The 20,260-nt window shown below is 34.9% G+C and overlaps 1 protein-coding gene across 1 annotated transcript; it reads left to right on the top strand.

Annotated features, from left to right (window-relative positions):
* The first annotated feature begins 1,391 nt into the window (after positions 1-1,391).
* LOC145975119 (uncharacterized) lies at positions 1,392-17,744 on the top strand. Its single transcript, XM_083105297.1, has 3 exons — positions 1,392-2,063; positions 10,140-10,233; positions 15,166-17,744. The coding sequence occupies exons 1-3, from the start codon at positions 2,022-2,024 to the stop codon at positions 15,903-15,905; spliced, it is 876 nt and encodes a 291-aa protein (XP_082961423.1). The 5' UTR covers positions 1,392-2,021; the 3' UTR covers positions 15,906-17,744.
* Positions 17,745-20,260: the final 2,516 nt, after the last annotated feature.

The following is a 20,260-nucleotide window of genomic DNA, read 5'->3' on the forward strand; positions in this document are numbered from 1 at the left end:
GCATTCTGCAACAGACCGATTAAAATAAACCCGAACATATGCATCTTCGCCATTTTATATATTCAATTATTTCGCATATCTATCATATTTTTCCAATATTTTATCCTTTACGATAGAATGTATATATATATGTAATATATAAGCAATATGTGTGTGTAACATAGCGTGTGTATGTGTGTTTGTAGTAAATTCATAAGTTCTTTTAAAAAACAACTATGCGTCTTCTTCACATCAATTGATTCATCTCATTATTTCGTGTATAAAATATTGAGATAGGATAATAGAAAAATAAATTTTGATATTTTGAGATATTTTGTAGTTTATTAAGTAGGTTAAAATTATGTCAAATTAAAGTATGCAAAATAACACGTAAATTCATTAATTTTTGGCAATCTTGCTATTATAACTTTTTACATCGAATATTGTGTGGGAATCGATTTATAAACAAATTACGATGATTCTATTTAAAAATTGAAGATGACTTTCAAAATTCTGTCGTTTTCACGTAAACAAAAACTAAGACGACCAAATACCTTTCATAATTATTTAACTTTTAACGTTTTTATGTAAAATTAAGAAGATATCTTAGATGACAGCTTTTTCCCTAGTGAATCATTTTTAGTATGGTCCACAATATATATATAAAATATCTCATAAACTAATCAATTTTTTGGCTATTTTACTTTTAACTATTTACACCTGATATAGCGAGAAATCAATTTATATAAAAAAATTGGGGAAAATTCAAGATTGTCTCAACTCTTTTCTCCCTCAAAATCTCATAAATTTTGTATGAAACATTTTTTTCTGACGTGAAGTTTCGGAGCAAGCATCTTGTAACTTTAATTTAAAAGTGCTCCATTCTGTATATCCGTGTAATGCGTCGTGTATATCTCAATTTTTCATCGTAACGCGTGTGCGTGATGTTTCGCCGGATGTCTCGCGAACGTCCGCGATAGCGTCGCGACGACAATGAAGAGGCTGCGACGGCGCGACGTCTGGCGAGCAAGTCCAGGAGACGGAGGCAGCTGCTGCGCTGTCAAGTCGCGTGGAGGAGAAGGAGGAGGAGGAGGGACGGAGCGCGTGAATGGAGGTTGAACGGAGAGACCAGCGCCAGTGCCGTCACGTGGTAACGAGGCACCATCTTCTTCAGTCGACGAAATTAACTCCGCAGAGAGTTCTCGACTCGCGCTTTAATTTAATTCTACGTAGAGTCATAAAGTAGATTGATTACTATCAAGTGCAGAGTGAAACTTTGACGTTTCTTAAACGTCAAATGAAAAGAGAAAAGGAAGACCCGTCTACGTTCGACCCTGCGTGTTCGGTGGCGAGAGTAAGAGGGTCAGGGAAGGGAAGCAGAGAGAGAGAGAGAGAGAGATAAGCGCGCGCGCCGACGACGGTCTGTCATGGTGGCAGATCTGCCTTCTGGCAGGAGGGTCTCGACCTGCCAAGCACTCGGCGTTACCTGCCAGCGCGCGGCCGTTTAGTGTCTCCCAAGTCGCGCACTACGATGGATCGCGGAGCCGGTGGAAGCGCGTGGTGAACGCTCCAGGAGGTGGTCGAGGCACCTCGCGAAGGAAGAAGCGTCGCGCGAGTTGTACGTCGCGTGCGACTAGGTGGAATATCATTCCTCGAGATTTCCACGAGGCGGAGAGGAACCGCGAGCGGTCCCAGGAGGAGAGGCGATACGATCGATCCGTCAAAAGCCGTTAGCAGCGGTGGAAGTTTCGACATCCGCGAGATCAGCCGCCCGTTGGCGATGACAGAGATGTATCGCTCGTGACGTCACGGAATTCCTCTTCGCTGCTGGAGCGAGCGGCCCGCGAGCACACTTGTCATCGTAGTTGGCATCTCTCTCTTTCTCCCTCTCTCGACAGGCGAGAGGAGAGTAACGTTGGGCGCGAAGACGAGAAGAGCGCGGAGGAAGATAAAGAGAGAAGAGGAGCTTCCCCCGGAGAAGAGAGATAGGAAGAACGTGGGCGTTGAGTGATTGTTGTCGGTGCTAGTTTCCATCGGGAGTCATGAGGGACACGAGCGATATGATGGAGGACGCCCTGTCGGAGGTACGTAATCGCCGATATCAATCGCATCGCGTTCCCGATTTACGCGATCTTTCAGTTAGCGTTTTAGTCCGCTTCATCGGACGTCCCCTTTTTTATTACGGATTCCTCGGATGAATTCGAAGAGTTCCCTCTTCCTCTCAATAAATATACGTTGAGACAATTGTGGTTCCTCGAATAAATAAATTTTAAATGGACTCTGATGGAATTTTAAATTAAGACTCTTAATCATATACCCATGATTTGATATAGAGTGAAAAGAGATAGAATAATCCTCTTTAAGATATTTTGTCAAACAAAAGTTATTCTAAAAAGAAAGACGTAAAGGAATATCCTGCGATTTGAATATAAATAGCATAAGGAGCATTAAAATTTAACGTATTTGTTATTTAATTTAAAATTGTGCAAACATTTTATCATTAGCCAGAAAGAAAACAATAAAATATGCAATAATAATGATATAACAATAAAACAATGTCATAGATGATAACGAGAATCTGATGAGCAAATAGAAAAATCTCGCAACATTTTTGCTTCGCGTACTAACTTAATCGCGCTGAATTACACAGCAATGTTGATACAGATTGTTCCCGTTGATTAACCCGCACGATAAGCGCATAAATAGCACTTGTGTGTCACTTGCATTACTGACATCTTAATCGTCTCAATTTGACGATTTTCATCGAGAAAGAAATAGCTTGCAATTCGCAAACGCATATCTCTTCTATTCTCTTCGTCGAGCATTCTCGGAAAAATTCGAGCGATAATCACCTGTATTTACGATCGCATCGCTACCAAAACGCTTTTTGCACCTGCCCGAAATCGATTGCGAATTGGCCTTTTTTTCCATTCGTTCCCTGTCTCATTCGTTTTCTCGGTGCAATTGCGCGAAATAAATTTTTGTTTTTTTTTCTCGCGAGAATCGATGGAGTCGAGTAATAATCGCTCGTCGTTTTTCTCGATCGTATTAGAGATCGATACTATTATATACATATAGAGAATCTCGTATACGGAAAGATAGAACATGTAAACTTTTATCTCTTCCTCTCGCGAATTAGCTGATTTAAGGATGATTTTCTGCTCCAGTAATATTGATAATTTTTAGGAATTTGTTTGAAAAATATTAAAAATTGATCTTCTTAATGTTTTACATATATTTGCATTGATGTGTGATATATTATATCTCTCTTATGTAATTGCCTGACATAAATAAACTCGATCCAGTTTTATTCTGCAAGATGTTTGCGAAATACTGAACCTAATTTCACTCGAGAAAATTGAATAATGATAAAAGTAGTGTTACTTGAAGACTAGATATTTCAATTTTGTTGAAATTTATTTATTTTAGCAAATAAATAAATAAATTCGTTTCAACAAGAAAAACAAATAAATTTCTTGAAGGTCAGAAAGATGTTAATTATTAATCTTTTAAATTCTATTTAATTTCAATATCCCTAAGAATTTTTTTATAGAAAAATTAAAGTTATTTCATATTAGTTTTCAAAATATCCGTCACATCAATTTTGAAAACAGTAAGTTTAAAATTTTGCACATCCATTTCAAGACTCATCCTATTCAAAGTTTTTAACTCAGTTTTACGAGTTTTTCAATGAAATTTGAAAGACATTCTTTTTACTTTTTAGAAAATGTAAAAAATCGATGTTTTTATCCTCTAAAGTAGATCCTTAAATCCCCATTACAGAACGAAGAGCTCACGGCGATAATAATTCTGATTCTATCCGCGCGATTTATGCGACGCGGGGGTGGATTATAGAAGCAATCCCTTTATGTTTTCCGACTCCAACCCCTGAGTGTTATTAACGGTAAAAAGGGGCGAGTATATATCGATTTAAGCTTCCGTTATTACCCTCTTTCCACCCGACACTATAGAATTACATCAATCGCTGCCTGAGAAAATTGTCATCTTGATCGCAATGTTTTCTTTTCCCTCCCCTTTCTTTCCTCTCTCTTCCTTCTTCATCTTTACACTCTGTTATCATCGCGTGTATTTCGATCGCGATAACTGTAATTTCCTGTTTACGAATCTTAGATCTGCTTTTTGAATTCTAAGCCCTCTTTTCTCTCGTTTGCTTGACGTATCCTACTTAGTTATTTATCTCTCGACTTCGATCTTCGCGCGCTGCGAGTCATCTCGCCGCGAGAGTTTTCTCGTTTAAAATTCTATCGGAACGACGGCTGGGGGCGAATTAGAATTTCAAATTGAATCCCATTGCACCCTTTTCTGCAGTTAACTGCATTCCCCAACTGCATGTCCATGCGCTTCTCTAGAAGTTCTAGAGGGAAAGAAGTATCTTTCGGGAAATGCAATCTTGCATAAAATGTAGGGGTTGCTCTCGGTGCTTTGGTTTGGTTTCTCTTTGCGCAGTTTCGATATTTGTATTTATTGCAACGAGCGGAATAAGTCTCGAGTTTGCTTCAATAATTCTCCGAAACTTTGATCATCTCTCTTCCAAGTTCTTCACTTTACAATTTTTCTTTTCTCTTTCTTCGCTATCTCTCGTTGAATCTCGTTCGAATTTAATTTAGGGTTCTTTCGGTTTTCTTGAAAATGAAAATGACAAAGTAAATCAGCTCTTGTTCTTACAAAGATAAAAAGTTTGTTTTATATATTTTCCTTTTCATAGGATACATTTTTATTCTTTGCCTGATCGTCACTAAAAAATATAATGATTTTATGAAGATTTTATTTATTAAAATCTCTCGCAATATTTAGTTCTTTAATTCTTAATTAATAACAAAATCATAAATAATAATAAATTTAAATATAATAATAATAAAATAATACAATAATAATAATATAATAATATAATAATAAATATATAATAATGATATAATAATAATAAATTTAATAAATTTAAATATAATAATAAATTTAAATAAGTAATATTTTAATAATATTTTAAGAAATAATATTTTTCTCATATTCTCGACACAAGTAAAAATACATGATTGATTATCTATAATATGATTGATCTCATAAAAAAATATACACCGATTTATAGTTTCATTTAATTGTATTAAGATATACTCGAGAAATAAATTCAACTCGTGTGTCGTTTACGAAATATAATATAAGCGATTCATTCATTTAAATCTCGAGATACATATAACTCTTTCGAGTTTTCCCCGAAATTCCATGTACTCTTTTAGGACCACCTATTTCAAATCGCGCGGCGCTCTTTGAATTCGGAATCGTCTCCTCGGCACCTTACATCCGTTCGCTTGGCAACCAATGTGAAGATGACTGCACCGAAGTGGTCAAACGTGTCCCTTTACTAGCGTACGTGCTGTAGTTACTCTGCCTTCTCGTTCTATTTATATCCCTGTGTGTCTCGATAAAGACAAGAGAGGCTGAGGAGAAATACTCGTTGTAAGGACTCGCATATCCGAACGAAATCGAATAGATCGTCTCCGGGAGATTTGTCACTCTTTTCGAAGTAAATAATGAAAAATAAGTCGGTCCAAGTCGATCCGATCGAGACTTTTAAATTTTTAATCGCTTTTCATCTTCGCGGTTAAAACTGACTTTGTGAGACTTAATTAGTCCCGTTTTTCTCTCTCTTTTAATTTTTAGATATTATCACCGATATTCATTTTGACATTTTTCAAAAGAAATATTTTAATAATCCGATATATGTGGCATGTTATTGATGTTGCTGACGTCACAGATATCGCAACTTGCAAATTAATTAGGCGAATTGGTAATTTGCATAGAACAAAGTTCAACAAATTTTATACAAAAAAATCGTAAGAGTTATTTTGGTCTCGCATTGACTTGTATGTCATTTTCGAGGAACGATTTGAATGAGACAAAAATCGCTTCTATGAAAGAGCGACGTTAAAAGTGGCAGATCTGCATCTATCAATTTGTCTAATTGAACCGCATTCGCGTTTATTATTTTGCTCGAACGCTGATTGACATCTGGCGCGGTATGAATCGATCATTCGAATCGCGGTTTGCATTTTCGTTCAAAATAGGTGGATTCATTTTCAATATTTTTCGGTAACAATAGAAATGCAACATTAAATTATTTTTATATTTATTTATTCATTTATATTTATTATATAATTAATTTATTATTTTATATAATTAATTTATATAATTTATTATTTATTTATTATTTATTATTAATTTATTATTTATTTTTTATCATGATTTATTTACGAATTTTTTTATTGTAATTTAAGATGATTATTTGTATTAATTAAAAAAATTAAGCAATTAAAAGCAATTAATTAAAAAGCAATTAATTAAAAAAATTAAGCAATTAAATATTGCGAGAGATTTAATAAAAAAGGGACATGAGAATAGAAAATTATATAATTAATTAACTAATATTTACATATAATTTTAATTCTGAGCGCTGACAAATAAATTTGTGCATTTAAATATTTCTCGAATTTTATAACCGTGCACCTCAAATATTTTTTTTATCGTAATTCAATCGCAACGAATCACTGTAGTCGATTATATTCTCTATAGTTGGCCGGAGATAACCGGGCGTGTCTGCGACCCGTTAACTAAACACTCGCGTTTTACTCGCGATCGATGGCCCGAATATCCGAATAGCCGTCACGAAGGGGCGACGTCCGTAGTTTGTTGTGCATTTTCGTTTCCGTGTATGTTATCGGTATTGCGCAAACTCATTAAAACACGCTCACATGTTTCTTGCCGCAGAAGTAAATAAATTTTTCCTCGAATTGTCCGAGATTTGCATACACCAGCCAAACACGATTCGATAACTGGCAATATACATCGCAACTGCATCTTACATTCGGACTGGTCCATTCACCTTCCGAGGCGAAGCTTCGAAATCGTAAAGAGAAAGAAAGAACGAATGGAGATCTATTTACGCTCCTCGATTTCGCGTATCGATTAGAGTGTACTTTGGCATTTCGCCTCGAATTATGCGAAATAATACAAACGCGATGCATCGGACCCGAATTTGCATGCGTTTATTGCGTGTGTCGATTTAATCGAAGAGACTTAAGTAAGAATATACAAACGACATAGACGTTATCGGAGCTTTCGCGCTCGCTATATTTTAGCCTTCTCGTTCGATTATCTTCCCTCGACGATCTGAAGGAAGCCTTAACGTAAAATTTATACACAATACAAAATCTTGTTTTCACCTCTCGTTTGCATATATCGATTATAGCGCGATATCGGGTGATACGTCCCCTTGATTCCGCGAAGACAGAGATCAGCCGCGCGAGAGAGTCGAAAGAAAATTATCGAGCTCGTTTCCCCTCAATTTCCATATCGATGCAATTAGCGGCGAGAAGCCGCGAATGTATCGATTCGAACGCATCGAGATTATGGCCATAATTTTCATCATTAAAGCTATTTTCCGTTAATGGCGATAATTAGCACGCGTCGAACGAGACCAGGTCGGTCGGAGTGCTTTTTGATACTTTTGCTACATTATTTTCGATCGTAATCGACGTTAGAACGACTTGGGCGTGGAATCTCGCGCAAAGCACATTAATTTATACGAACCGGTGTGCGTTAAATACATTGTTGCGAACCGGAGCCATAATTTGATATTATTATCGCGGAAACGTGCAACATCGCGATCGTCGGTCGTATGAATATAGGTCGAGAATATTAATTACGTGATGAATATTTAATCGCACAATCATATACATATATATTTCGTATTTTAATCAGATTTTACATTTAATCAATAGAACTTGCTATAGAATCGCGTAGTTATGTGTCGGCAGGAGTTATTTTTATTTAGAGATGAAACAAAATATTTTTTTGCACAAAATGCGCTTTTATGTAATAAAAAATAAAATAATATAAAAAAGAACAAATATCGTTTTTTTTCAAAATTCTGTTTTCCTATTCATCACATTTTACTTCTTCATATTTTGATTACTGCAAGTTGATTTTTCAACATTTTTGATTTTTTAAGTGACAGATTTGAATTAATCATTATTTTAAATGTAGATCGAATTTTTTTAATTGACTATATAGTTACGTAATTACTATTTTTAATTAGATAAATTCTTTAAAAAACAAGTCAAAATTGAATTTAAGTAAATTGACTTTATTATAGATACAAAAACATAATTTGTAATTTTTGAAAATGAAATTTTAATCACTACGTTAATATAATTAAAAAGAACTGAAATCTTTATGTTTTAAATTTATTTCTTTAACGTAATTTTAATAGATTATTGGAAAATTAATAAGTTTTTTCCGAACGTGATACCGAATAATTTAAAAACAGAAAAAGAGAGAGAGAATTTTTTTATTATATTAACCAAAAAATATGAAGAAAAGTAAAATTATATTTTAAAAAATTATGAAAAATATCAAGCTTGTTTTTTTTCAACATTTCAGTTAAAAAAGAAACGGTATTTTTACATCTTTACTTTGATTATTCTTCATTTTTTCCTCTTTTTTTTATTCACAATGTAATTTCCGTTTTTAAGTTTCCCTCATGACCGGCGGCGCGATCGTTTTAATTTCCATTCCGTAAACTTTCTCGAGTGCGTTCTCGCTTTCACCCGTCCCTGAGGAAATTCGTCGGCATGTGGCAAGAGTTAGTTTCTTCCCGCCAGAAAAACCCTTTTCAATTTTCTTCCTTTTCTTCCGGAGGAGACGGCTCTTGTGTAACCTTGGTATCTTGAGCTTAAGCATTGTACAGAAACCGATTCTCGTGTTTCCCGTGATACAAACGAATACGGAGATCCTTCCACATTTTTACGATACAATACAATTGCTTGTTCGCCTTGTGTTCGCGGTTCCGTTTCTGTCTCGTTTATTGCCTGGGCCACTGGGTTACTGGACACGCAATTACCTGCTTGCGTATTTTGTCGCCTCGAGGAGACAATAAATTTTGGATATTTTATAAAGAGTCAAGGTCGATCGTAAATCCCTGTCTCTCGGATGGTCAGTAGCCGAATCGTTAGAAAAAAGCCGAATATATCGCTATAAGAGAATTTCTATTATGTTTACATGTCACCGTAAAGCCCGAGTGAAAGTACTATCGATTTTTTTACTGTTAATCCGTTTATGGTTATTGCTGGAAATATGTGTAGAGTCGTACGGACCCGTTGAAGAATCTTGTTAATAGTTGAAAGCTTGATGTAACGAAGATTATAGTGTGTTGTATAACTGCTACTCATATTCATAACAGGATAAATATTATAGCAATGATAGATAAATATTTTATAATAAGTAATAAAAAAGCGAACACACTCTTTCTCTCTGTCTAATGTATTTATATTCGGAATAAAATAAAAAATAAAGAAAGATTTTTTATTCCGATTCATTTAATGATATTTAATGTGCAGTTGGTAACTTTTGAGATCAAAGGGCTCGATTATCGATGATGAGAGAAATCGTAAATCGCAATTCCTACATACGATCGCGAGTAATAATTATTTTGGGAAAAGCCTTTCTCGATCGAGGACGGACTAATAGCGTTTTCTTGCGAATTATTAAGTTTCGCGGCAAATTGATGGTTTGGAAGCGATTGTATCGTTAATGCGTGCAATATTACACGAAAATTATATAAATGACGGCATTAATAACGCAGTAGTTACTGGTTTGCAATAATTTACGACGTCGTTGCGTCTCGCAAGTTTCGAAATTGACGATGATGTCGAGTTTTCAAAGTTTTTTGTTAGCAAAATTCTGACTACTTTTTACGATTAATTATTATATTTGTCATCGTACTTTTTATCGCGATTATTTATTTTACAATTCATATAATATTTTACCGCGATAATTTTTCGTTTGAACGCAACTTGCGCAGATTTTAATTAAATTTCACGCGCGCTCGCAATTTAATTGTAATGTAACAGGAATCGCTTAAATCGCGAATAGGCACGTTTTAGTGACCAGCGACTATGGAAACAATTTATGGATAATTTCCTTCTCCATCGACAGTTTCGCTTCGGACGTAATTCAATTGCAATCAAATCAAAGTGATGATAAATGTATAGATTTTATCCATTTATTTTATCGATTTTTGAACTTGACTTTTACAACACGCTTTGTATGAAATAGATTTCTCTTTTTGTCTATATTCTTTTTCGCAGGACACGATGATGGATTGCGGAGGAGATGGGGGAGGATTGGAGGATTTCGTTGATCTGGCTACTGACATTACGGATAACTCGCCTACAATACGAGGTAATTTATTTATCATATTCTTACTTTTAAATACGGATCATTCAAATATATATCCGTGTTTTGAAAATTTGATAGATTGTCTTTTTAATAACAATTGTATATAATTGTAAATAAAGTTTAAATTAAAGTCCTATTAAAGTCCAAAATTATTAAATTAAAGTAGACTTTTTTACACAAACTTTGAGATAAAAAAAATCTGACGATTTGAAGCCCGGATAAACCAATTAATGAGTTATCGCGGTTGAAAGAATATCGTTTATTAATTATATAATATTAGACTAAATCCAAATGTTTTGATCATTAGATTACAAATTAAGTCATCGAAAAAAATCATTATAAATTAAAACTAAAAATAAAAACAAGAAAATAATTAATAACTCAAAATCTTATTTCATTTTTTTTTAAATTATTTTTAAAGGATGTAGAATTTCAGAAACATATATTTTTTTTTCTTATTTCTCGGTTGTGTGATTTATACCGGAATGAAAGTAATGTATATAATACTGTGCTTTAATAGGAGAAGCACGCATAAAATGCGAGTTCCGGACAAGATAATTACGTTTATGCGCATTGCATCAGCCTTCCTCTGTCGTTCCTAATTACATTGTTGTTCAGTTAAGTAATAAAGCGTGTGTATATCTCTGCTATGTGTCTCTGTCCTCTTTGCGAAATTCCATCGTAATGTGGAACGAATTGAAATCACCCATGAATACGGGAAATTTTGCTTCCCTCTTTAGCCTCGAACACAGAGTAGAAATATTTTACGACGTCGTAAGGGAGCATATACACCCCAGCGAGATTCTCGTGCCCCAGAAAATCTTTGCTCGCGCCCCATTATAAAAAAAAGTCACCGGTGTTTCTTATAATAACGTTGGATGCTTTTCCCTCTGAGGTCTTTTCGAGCGTGAGAATAGCCGCATTAATTTTTTTTGTTAATGAAACGTTGGAAATTGAAAAGTTGTCGTCATTATGTGAAAAAATTATTCAATTAGTCGTTTAATAGAGTAAAAATATAATAAATTAATTGCGTTTTTACGTAAAATCTTGTTGCATATTTAATGTATAATAATTTTTAAAGATAACGGAATACACAAATTCTATACAAAATCATCCTTTTCTTCGGGAAGAAAGGGAGCCTGTAAATTCTACTTCTCATTTTTTTTATGCAGAGAAACTCGCTTCTATTTGTATGAGAGCCAATCCAATTAACTCGCCGAGTTGGGAGATTTTCATAGCGATAAAATGATTCGCCAGAAAGCGCGACGGGAATGCAATCTTTTGAGTCGCCTCGATTAAAAACTTTTAATAAGGCACAAATGACGCAAAGATATCGCTCGATGATAGAGTACAACCGCGCAACTTTGTATCCGTATTTACTCGCAAAACGCGAGTGAGCCATTAAAATTTATTAGGTCGATATCATTAATCACGGGATATAAGTCGGTGGAATAACTTTGCGTCTCGCCGATCTTCTCCTGAAATATATGAATTCTCTATGCTAATGTCTGGCTTTCTGTATACGAGCAACTAAAGAAATTTCTATTCACCGACGAGAATTATGGCCCTCTCTCAACGGAGTAATTTCAGATGATATCGTTGAACAATAAATCGTAATGTCACTTGTAAATAAATTTACGATCGTCACGATGAGACGTCAATTGATCGGCCGCGATAAGAATCGATCCACACATAATTTTAACGACGATATATTGCGTCATTATTGACAATTGAGAACAATAATTTTTTATGGCTGTGAGAATATAGGTGTAAACATTTTTTTTCTCATAAAAAAATGTTGTAAAAATGTTTCTTTTTCATTAAAACAAAATAAATTTGTTTTTTTTAAATAACTTTTTTAATAATCACTATATTTTTCTTTATATATTTGTATTAATATAATAAACAAAATTAAATTTATGTTTATAATTTTTTTAAAAAGTAATTAATTAATTAATTAATGAGACTTTTATGGCAAATTACATGGCAAGGCAAGATAATTCAAATAATTTTTAATTAGATGCATAACAAAAATTTTTATTATACATTTAATTGAAAATTATCTGAATTATATCGTGTTTGATATTATTTTAACTGAAAAAATTTCATTATTCCATTAAAATTGTTTTAAAAAGGATAAAATAAAAGGATTACTTTAGTTTATAAGATGCTTACATTCGTAAATTGATGAAGGAAGCTTGTAAGAAACATCGATAATTTTTAATGATATATTAAATTTTTGAAAAATTAAGAAAAACATGTTTTCTATAGAAGAAACTATATTTTATGAAAAAATATGTTTAGTTTTTTTTCTATTTTCACATCTAATTGAGAGTCATAATCCACCCGTATAGAGAATAAAAATCTAGTATATTGTAGAAATAATATTACCTATATATTAAAATATATGTATATTAAAAATATAATTATTATCTCATATGTAGAAAATATATACGTCATATGTTTTATATAAATCAATGAATAGAATACATACATTTTTCTTCATGTATAAACATAATATATTCAATAAGTTGTTAGAATAATTGGTGCATAATATCATAATAGTTTACTATTCCCAAATGGTCTACATATAATTTTTTTGGCTAGAAACAAACGATTCGTTCGTTAGGCGCCTTTCAATCCCTTTAAATCGTTGCCTAACCTAACCCAACCCGGTCCAACCTCGTTACATATCCCGTAGACTATAGGAGAACAGGGCATTTAAATGCAGGTATCCCTGTGGGAACGTCCGGCAAAGAGAGTCGCATTGGCGTCTTTTGGGAAGGGGGAGAGAGAAAGAGCGAGATGATCGAGAAAAAGAAGAATGAATAAACTCGCTCTCGCGACTGGTCCAGACTTTTCTATTATCATCAAGAAAAAAGAACGAGTACGACATGACATACGTTTAAACTGTTTGAAAAACGTTGATAGAACACACTCGCAATGTCGGAAAAAAATATGAGAATACTTTAGATGCTAACATATATAAGTACACGTTGTCTTATCAATTAAAACGTTAATTCAAATACTTTTAGAATGATAAAAATAAAATGATTGAGTTTTTTCATGTTAAGTTTGTTGAGCATTAAAGCTGTGGATTATTTTTAAAATAAAATTCTTGTACATCTCTCATTCAAATTTTATTTATTCGATATTTATATTTATACTTTTAAATTAAAATTAATTAAATTAAAATTACATGTCACTAAATATTTCAAGATTTAATTAATATTATTCCCAAAATGTGCATACTTTTACAGTCATACACTCTGTTTCCTCTTCCCTCTCCTTATCTTTGATTAAATGATCTTTGTAATTACAACTTAATTGCCTCTCTGATGTATTACGTTTTTTTTATTTGAATCCCGAACGTACAATTTAATCGATCGCCACCTTCCGATCGAAATCGCTCCCGTTCCCAGGAACAGGTATCTTCAACTTACCCTCGCCGGACGACCTTTCCGTTCTCGCGATGGTGTGTGAACGACGTGTTAGCGCACACGTATGTCGATGTGCCGCATCGCATTATAATACACATGTGCGTACACACATACACACACGCACACACATTGCTTCATAAACGGGAGGGAGATGAGAAAGAGGAGAGACTCGTGCGAAATTCGGACGATTCGCAGGGCGGCGGATATTGCGCGGGGTGTGGGTTTCGGACGACAGGTAGTTCCCGTGGGACGTTTATGGGGTGGAATTCCCACAGGACTGCCAAAACCGGGCCGTCGACCTCGCGACGGACTCGTTCGAAATCGAATCGCGCGTTGGTCCGGCTGTTACAATAATGGCGCTCCTTCCAGTCATTGTCGTCGATTCAATGTCAAGCACGATGAATCTCGATCATCTCTTTCCAGAGAGAATCTCGATAGCGGCATCCGGCGACTTGACGTGGCTCGCGCGAGATGAATCTTCCCAGAACCAGATTTTTACCTCTCCTATCTCCCCCAAAAGATGTTCTTTAGGGCCCAATCTACTTAGAAAGTCAGAAAAATCGATTTATCTTTTTTTACATTTTCTGAAAGTATGAGGTCTGGAGAATATATAGTCTCTCAAACTTTATTGAAAAATTCGCAAAATTGATGGAGTTATAAGACTTTGAATAAGATGATGCATGAGTCTTGAAATGGACCTGCAAAACTTTAAGCATGTTTTTCTCAAAACATTGTTTACAAAGTTGATGTGAATATCATGAAAACTGATAAATGGAATAACTTTAATTTTTTTTAAAGAAAGAGAACATTTTTTTTGAAAATACTGAATCTAAATAGAATTTAAAAAATTAATAATTAATACTTTTCTAACTTTCAAGAAATGAATAAATTTCAGAAAAATTAAAATATTTAAGTTTAAAATGATTTTGTGATTTTTCACAATTTTTTATAATAAATTTTGATTCAATATTCTATCAATATTTTATGGAATAAAATTAGATTGAATTTATTCATTTCAGATAATTATACGAAAAGCAGTATATCGAATTATATGTATTTTCGATTATATTAAATGAACAAAAAAATATTTGAGGTTCGATTATACTAAATGAACATAAAAATATTGATATATTGTTTAATGTATAAGCATTAATAAAAACATATATAAAACGCTAGAAAGATAAATTTTTAATATTTTTCCAAGAAAAAAGAAATTTCTAAAAATTATCAATTTTTCCTACTGCTAGACTAGGCCCTTAATGCAATTTCTTGATTTTAATTCCCTTGTTTGATAAATCTATTATAGTTTAATCTCTTAATATTTTGCATAACTTTAGAAACAAATTATCTTGGAATTTATTCCATCAGTTCTTTTGCTATAAGTATCTTTCTATCGGAATTAGCCTTTTCTCATTGAAAAAGTTTTCATCTTTGTTTTAATCTTGTTGAAGTCAATTTTTCCTTACATTAATAGATAATTGGACCGTTTGTATAGATGCTGCCGAGCGGCTACTGACATTGTTAGGTATGGACGAGGACGATGACGAGGATCTCCTGTCGTCATCCGAGGACGAAGGCGTCGAAGTGGATATCGACGAGCTCGAGGATGACGACGAGCAGACGGAGAACACCAAGTTACTTCACCAGCTCGCCGCTTCGCTGGCCCAGGAGCTCAAATATTCGCAGAAACAATCTTCAGTCTCCAGAACTACGCATCTGGATTCGACTCATAACGTAGAAATGATACTACAGAACACGAGTTATCTCGGCCGTGGTTGCCTTCAGGACCATCAAGTGGACCATCCGAAAACGTCTGTTCATCAGAGCGATCTCGATTTCGACCGTGACCATTTTTTTGACGAGCAAAACGCAAACTTTACAAAGTTCAGAAACTTTGGAAACTTCCATCAAGATCGCCAGGAGCCGCACAGTCGATTGTCCTTCGATTCTACTAGTCTGGATCGTCGTCGGTGGACAGACGATCCGGAAACTACGCAGGTGGTTACATCCTTTGGCAGTCAACAGGAGCAGGATCCTGGCTCCTGGGCGGCCGGATGGGATGCTTGCACCACCGAGGCCCTACGATATCTCGTCGAGAACGAGGGACTACCATCTCATCATTCCACGGTCATTGCCATGAAGAATCATCTGGATCTGCAGAGGGAGAGGGCGTTCGCTCATTATACTGAATATACGGAGACCAAGTCGCAAGACATGAATCTGGTTCTGGATTGATGGAGGTTCCAGGATTAAGGCGGTGAGCGATTAATGTTATTTCTCCTGCAGCGCATCTCGTTGGAGAAACTTTCGAGAGCGAGAAATCAGGGAGAAATTAATCTTGTTATTTAAATAAAAAGCGAACACAAAGACGGTGTGTTGTGAGATCGTTTGTGCAAGGCTCTTTGCTTTCTTGCTTTCTTCTTCTTCGATCAAGAAGAAGAATTGTAATTATTTCTCGAGTCACGATTTTTTTATTTAATATCTTAATTAAATAATTCGATATTATTATTATCTCTCTTTCTCTCGCTTTTTGTTTTCCTCTCGATTTTGCTATTTTCTTATGCTACTGAGATACAATAGAATGGATATCGCTTGATGTTCATTAATTTTCTCGAAATATTGCGTTGATTACGAAACATACATCTTGAAGGAAGCTTTTAATTTAATGTCAATGTAAATCAAATATTGAGCTTATAGTTTTTATAGTTTTGAAGGAATGCGTTCATACGCTGGATCGATATGAGCGCATTCGTTTTTTCTTAAGAAAAAAGTTCAAAAATGGATGTCTTGATTAAAAATTGAGATATCTCTCCTTCTTTTTCAAAGCAGCAGTTAATTGCTGTCCGGAAACATTAGGAGATATGTTTCTCGAGCGCTATTAAGAGAAAAAATTTCTAATAATTAGAATCATTGTGAACTGTAGAAAAACGTCCGGTGAATCAGAACTGGGACTATTCTTAGAACAAATTTCTAGGTTAATCTACTGTAAGTAAAAAGACCGATTGAAAAAGTTGAAATATGATGATCAGAATAACAGAGGAAAATATTTAAATCGAATAATTTCTCGATATGAGAAAGCTATGAGATAAGCGTCAATGATTTCCGAGAATATTGTAAATATTCTCAATTATTCGAATCGATTTTTATAAAAAAAAAACATTTACAAAAATAACAAAAAATTACTACAATCTTATAAATTATTTGTGCGAGTAATCTTTTTTAATAATTCAGGGAAACGAGATTTCTTATAAATTACTGCATTTTGTCAGTAATTATGCACAAAATAATTTTTAGGTGGATCGTATACGAAAATATTGATTATAATGTTGACAATAGGAAAGAGAGAAACATTTTAGCTCTGAAAAAAATGTACATAATCAGAATATTAGGCGAGAGACGACGAGAGCTCAGAGATTAGATAGGAACTTATTCGGTCGTAGATCAGTGAATCATTACTAGAGCTGTGGAAGTTTGCAAAATTTCATGCTGAGCCATCCTTGGTAATGTTTCTCCTTGTGGTTCTTCCAGCCAATAATAAAATTAAAAAAAATTCTATCGGAATTTATCGCTGTACATGAAGGCTCATTGTGAAATTGCACGAATTTCCATATTTTGATCGTTACTTGAATCGAACGATCATCATACATGACGAATTGATTGGAATCGATCGTAGCGTTAATGTTGGAGATCGATCTGATTAAAAGAAAAAGCAAAAGCTAGGATAAATAAAACAAGATAAGCAAAAACTGATTCTTGCGAGTGATTCAGGATCGACGGTCGACCTCGATCATGCGTCACTCGTCGTAGAGACTTTATATCGTAATCGATTGCACGCGAAGGCTCGAGATATGTACGACCATGAAACAAACCGCGAAGAATTTTTTAAGAGTCCTTTTTCTTGTCGCAATTTTTTTTATGAGAAATAGTCGACGTTCCTCTCACGCGATTGATCGTATCGAGCGGTAATCTGTAAATATGTATGATATCGTTTTAACTTATACACTATTGTTACTTTTACAATAAATCACTGTAGATAACACTGACCAGTAAATAAACGACCGCTAAGTTAATTAAGCCCGTCGTCTCGTCTTCCCAGTCCTTTAAACATGTCCGAAACATGTTTATTCCGAGTGCACTTGATGCGCACCGCTCGTATCTTTAAGCGTTTTTAATTTTAATTATTTTTCTCTTATTGGACTTCGATTATAATTAAGGGCACAAATCGCGAAATCTAAAAGCTCTTCTCTGAAATATTTGAAAATGTTGTTATACCGAACGTATACATGCACATTTCGCGTTCACATGATGAAATATAAATGTAACATTTTTATAATAAAATGGAAGAGGTTTTGAAAAAAATTAACGCATCAACGATATATATATTTTTGACTCTATTTTTCTCAGCGTTGGAAAGAATGCTGCCAATTTGTCACGAAACGATATATGACACATGTTTAACATTTGAGAACATTAATCAATAGTATATGCAATAGAGAAATCCAAAGACGATTATGCGGTAAAGTGCTAAGAAAGTCTATTCCCGACATTCCCGAAGCCTGATGCGTCGAGGCCCGAAGGAGGGGGCCGTACGTACAAACGAAACCGTGAATATATGGCACGCGACTAACTTGAAAGAAACACCTTTATCGGGGTCGTCCGGAGGGATCTCCCTACGCCAATGGGGCATCTGGTGTCGGTTCGTAGCACATGCCATGCATCTGCTCCGTCGAGGTACTTTTGTTGTCTTCGACGTTCGCGTCCAGCGAAAAATAAGCCGGGGGGCAAGCAGCCCGCCGACTGCTGTTACCAAGAGAATCTATGCGCTTTCTTTCTTACTTGCGTCTCGCGCGATCCTCGAAACGCATTCGCCGACCTCCTCCTGGCCGTCCGCGATCGAGAGAGAAAGACTTGGCCAGGTCTTGAAGGAGAGACAACGGGGGTTGGTCCAAAGCGAAGATAAACCAACGTCCCCTCTTGTAGAATGTGTCTGAATAATTTAATTAACTAGATATTAGGACTGCTAGACATTAGCCTGTTCTTTAAAAATTTTACAAACTTTATTTACTTTCCATTACATCGTCGACGATTGCGACTCCCCTTTCGTCTCCATCATGGAACATCCTGCCGTTCGGCAGGACGACGGCTGCGGTTTTTTGACCTTTTTCTTCACCACATGAAATCGTCTCGGTTTTTTGGACGCGCATGGGCCAGCGCGCGGAACGATGGAGGAGGGAAGATGGTGCACGCGGGCCCCGCCAAGGGGAGAGAACAGCTGTCCCGGGTGGTAACCGTCAGGTGGTATCCCGTCAGCTCGTCAGCTGCGGGGGTGAGAATACGAAAAAAGGGTTGAGAGAGGACATTGCGCTCGGGCCGGTGGCCGGGTCGGCGAGATTGCATTCCGAAGATCACATTGATCGTGAAGAAAATTGACGTGTCGATATCCTGGAACATAATGCTGACGATAAGTGTGAAAAGTAAATTCCCCACGAGAATAAAAGAGCGATGTACTATAATTTAATCGATGAGAATGTTTATATGCTAAACGACTGTTTTCTCAGGTAAAATTGTTACGATTCCATGCGATTTAATGTGTCAATAGCACTGAAACTCTCTGTTAAATATATAGAATGTCTATTTTCTGGAAAAAGATATAGAATTTTCAGAGATTTCTTTTGTATCTGGAAAAATCAGGGAATTTTTACGGAATTTTATTGGGATTCAGAGAATTAAAAAAAATTCTCTCTTTGATGATTTTGAAAATTTATTTTAAAATGTTGCACCAAAAAATTTTAAAAATGTTCTCTTTATCTGAAATTTTGAAAGATACTTGGAAGATCAAGAAATTCAGGAAAATCTTTCAGGGGATTTTTTATAAAATTTGAGTAGAGACATGTACACATTCTATTAATTATTTCAATATTAATTTATTTATTTTGATTATTTAATGTATATCGCGAGATAAGGATATAACATTATCTTTTTTTAAAATAATAATCATTTTTCTTTCCTCTTCGTCCTTTTAACCATACTGTTTCACCTTAGCAGCAATGTGGATTTGATAAAGCGAGAATAATTCGGTTAGAAGCGAAAGAATTATTTATTATCAGCCGATAAGATGTCTTCTTTATCAAAGACACACATCTGCGAGTTTCATTTACAGCGACAAGTCGAGAAGTGAATTATGCATGCAAATGCGATAGATAACGAAGGGGCATTTTAAACAAAATGCCATACGCGTGCCGCACGCACGTATGCACGTATGCACGAACGCATTGTTGCGATTTTTCCGTCCGTGAAACTTGATTGCTGTTTTAATAACGCAACGAGATTACATATTTCAGCCGTAAGTGACGAAGATAATTCCAAGAGAGGCAGATGTATCGCTCTTCCCCATTTCTATCTTTCCAAATGTGCCTTTTGAAACACTTAAATCTGAAGAGTAAATTCAGATAAAGAACACGATAATTTATACGATAATTTATACCTCGAGCCGATAATCGTATTTAAACTAAATATTAATCAATTGTCAGCAAAATGTTATCTTGCTTATCTAGAGTTACATAAAAATATAGAAAATCCAATTGAAATCT

The sequence above is a fragment of the Camponotus vicinus genome, unplaced genomic scaffold, assembly GCF_025532165.1.
Source record: "Camponotus vicinus isolate PSW18456_S1 unplaced genomic scaffold, iyCamVici1.0 SCAF_7, whole genome shotgun sequence".
Classification (NCBI taxonomy): domain Eukaryota; kingdom Metazoa; phylum Arthropoda; class Insecta; order Hymenoptera; family Formicidae; genus Camponotus; species Camponotus vicinus.

Excerpts from the sequence above, each read along its gene's own strand:
- LOC145975119 (XM_083105297.1), top strand. The coding sequence starts at position 2,022 with ATGAGGGACACGAGCGATATGATGGAGGACGCCCTGTCGGAG. Across the intron at positions 2,064-10,139 it reads TGGAGGACGCCCTGTCGGAG|GACACGATGATGGATTGCGG; the intron begins GTACGTAATCGC and ends TCTTTTTCGCAG. Across the intron at positions 10,234-15,165 it reads TAACTCGCCTACAATACGAG|ATGCTGCCGAGCGGCTACTG; the intron begins GTAATTTATTTA and ends CCGTTTGTATAG.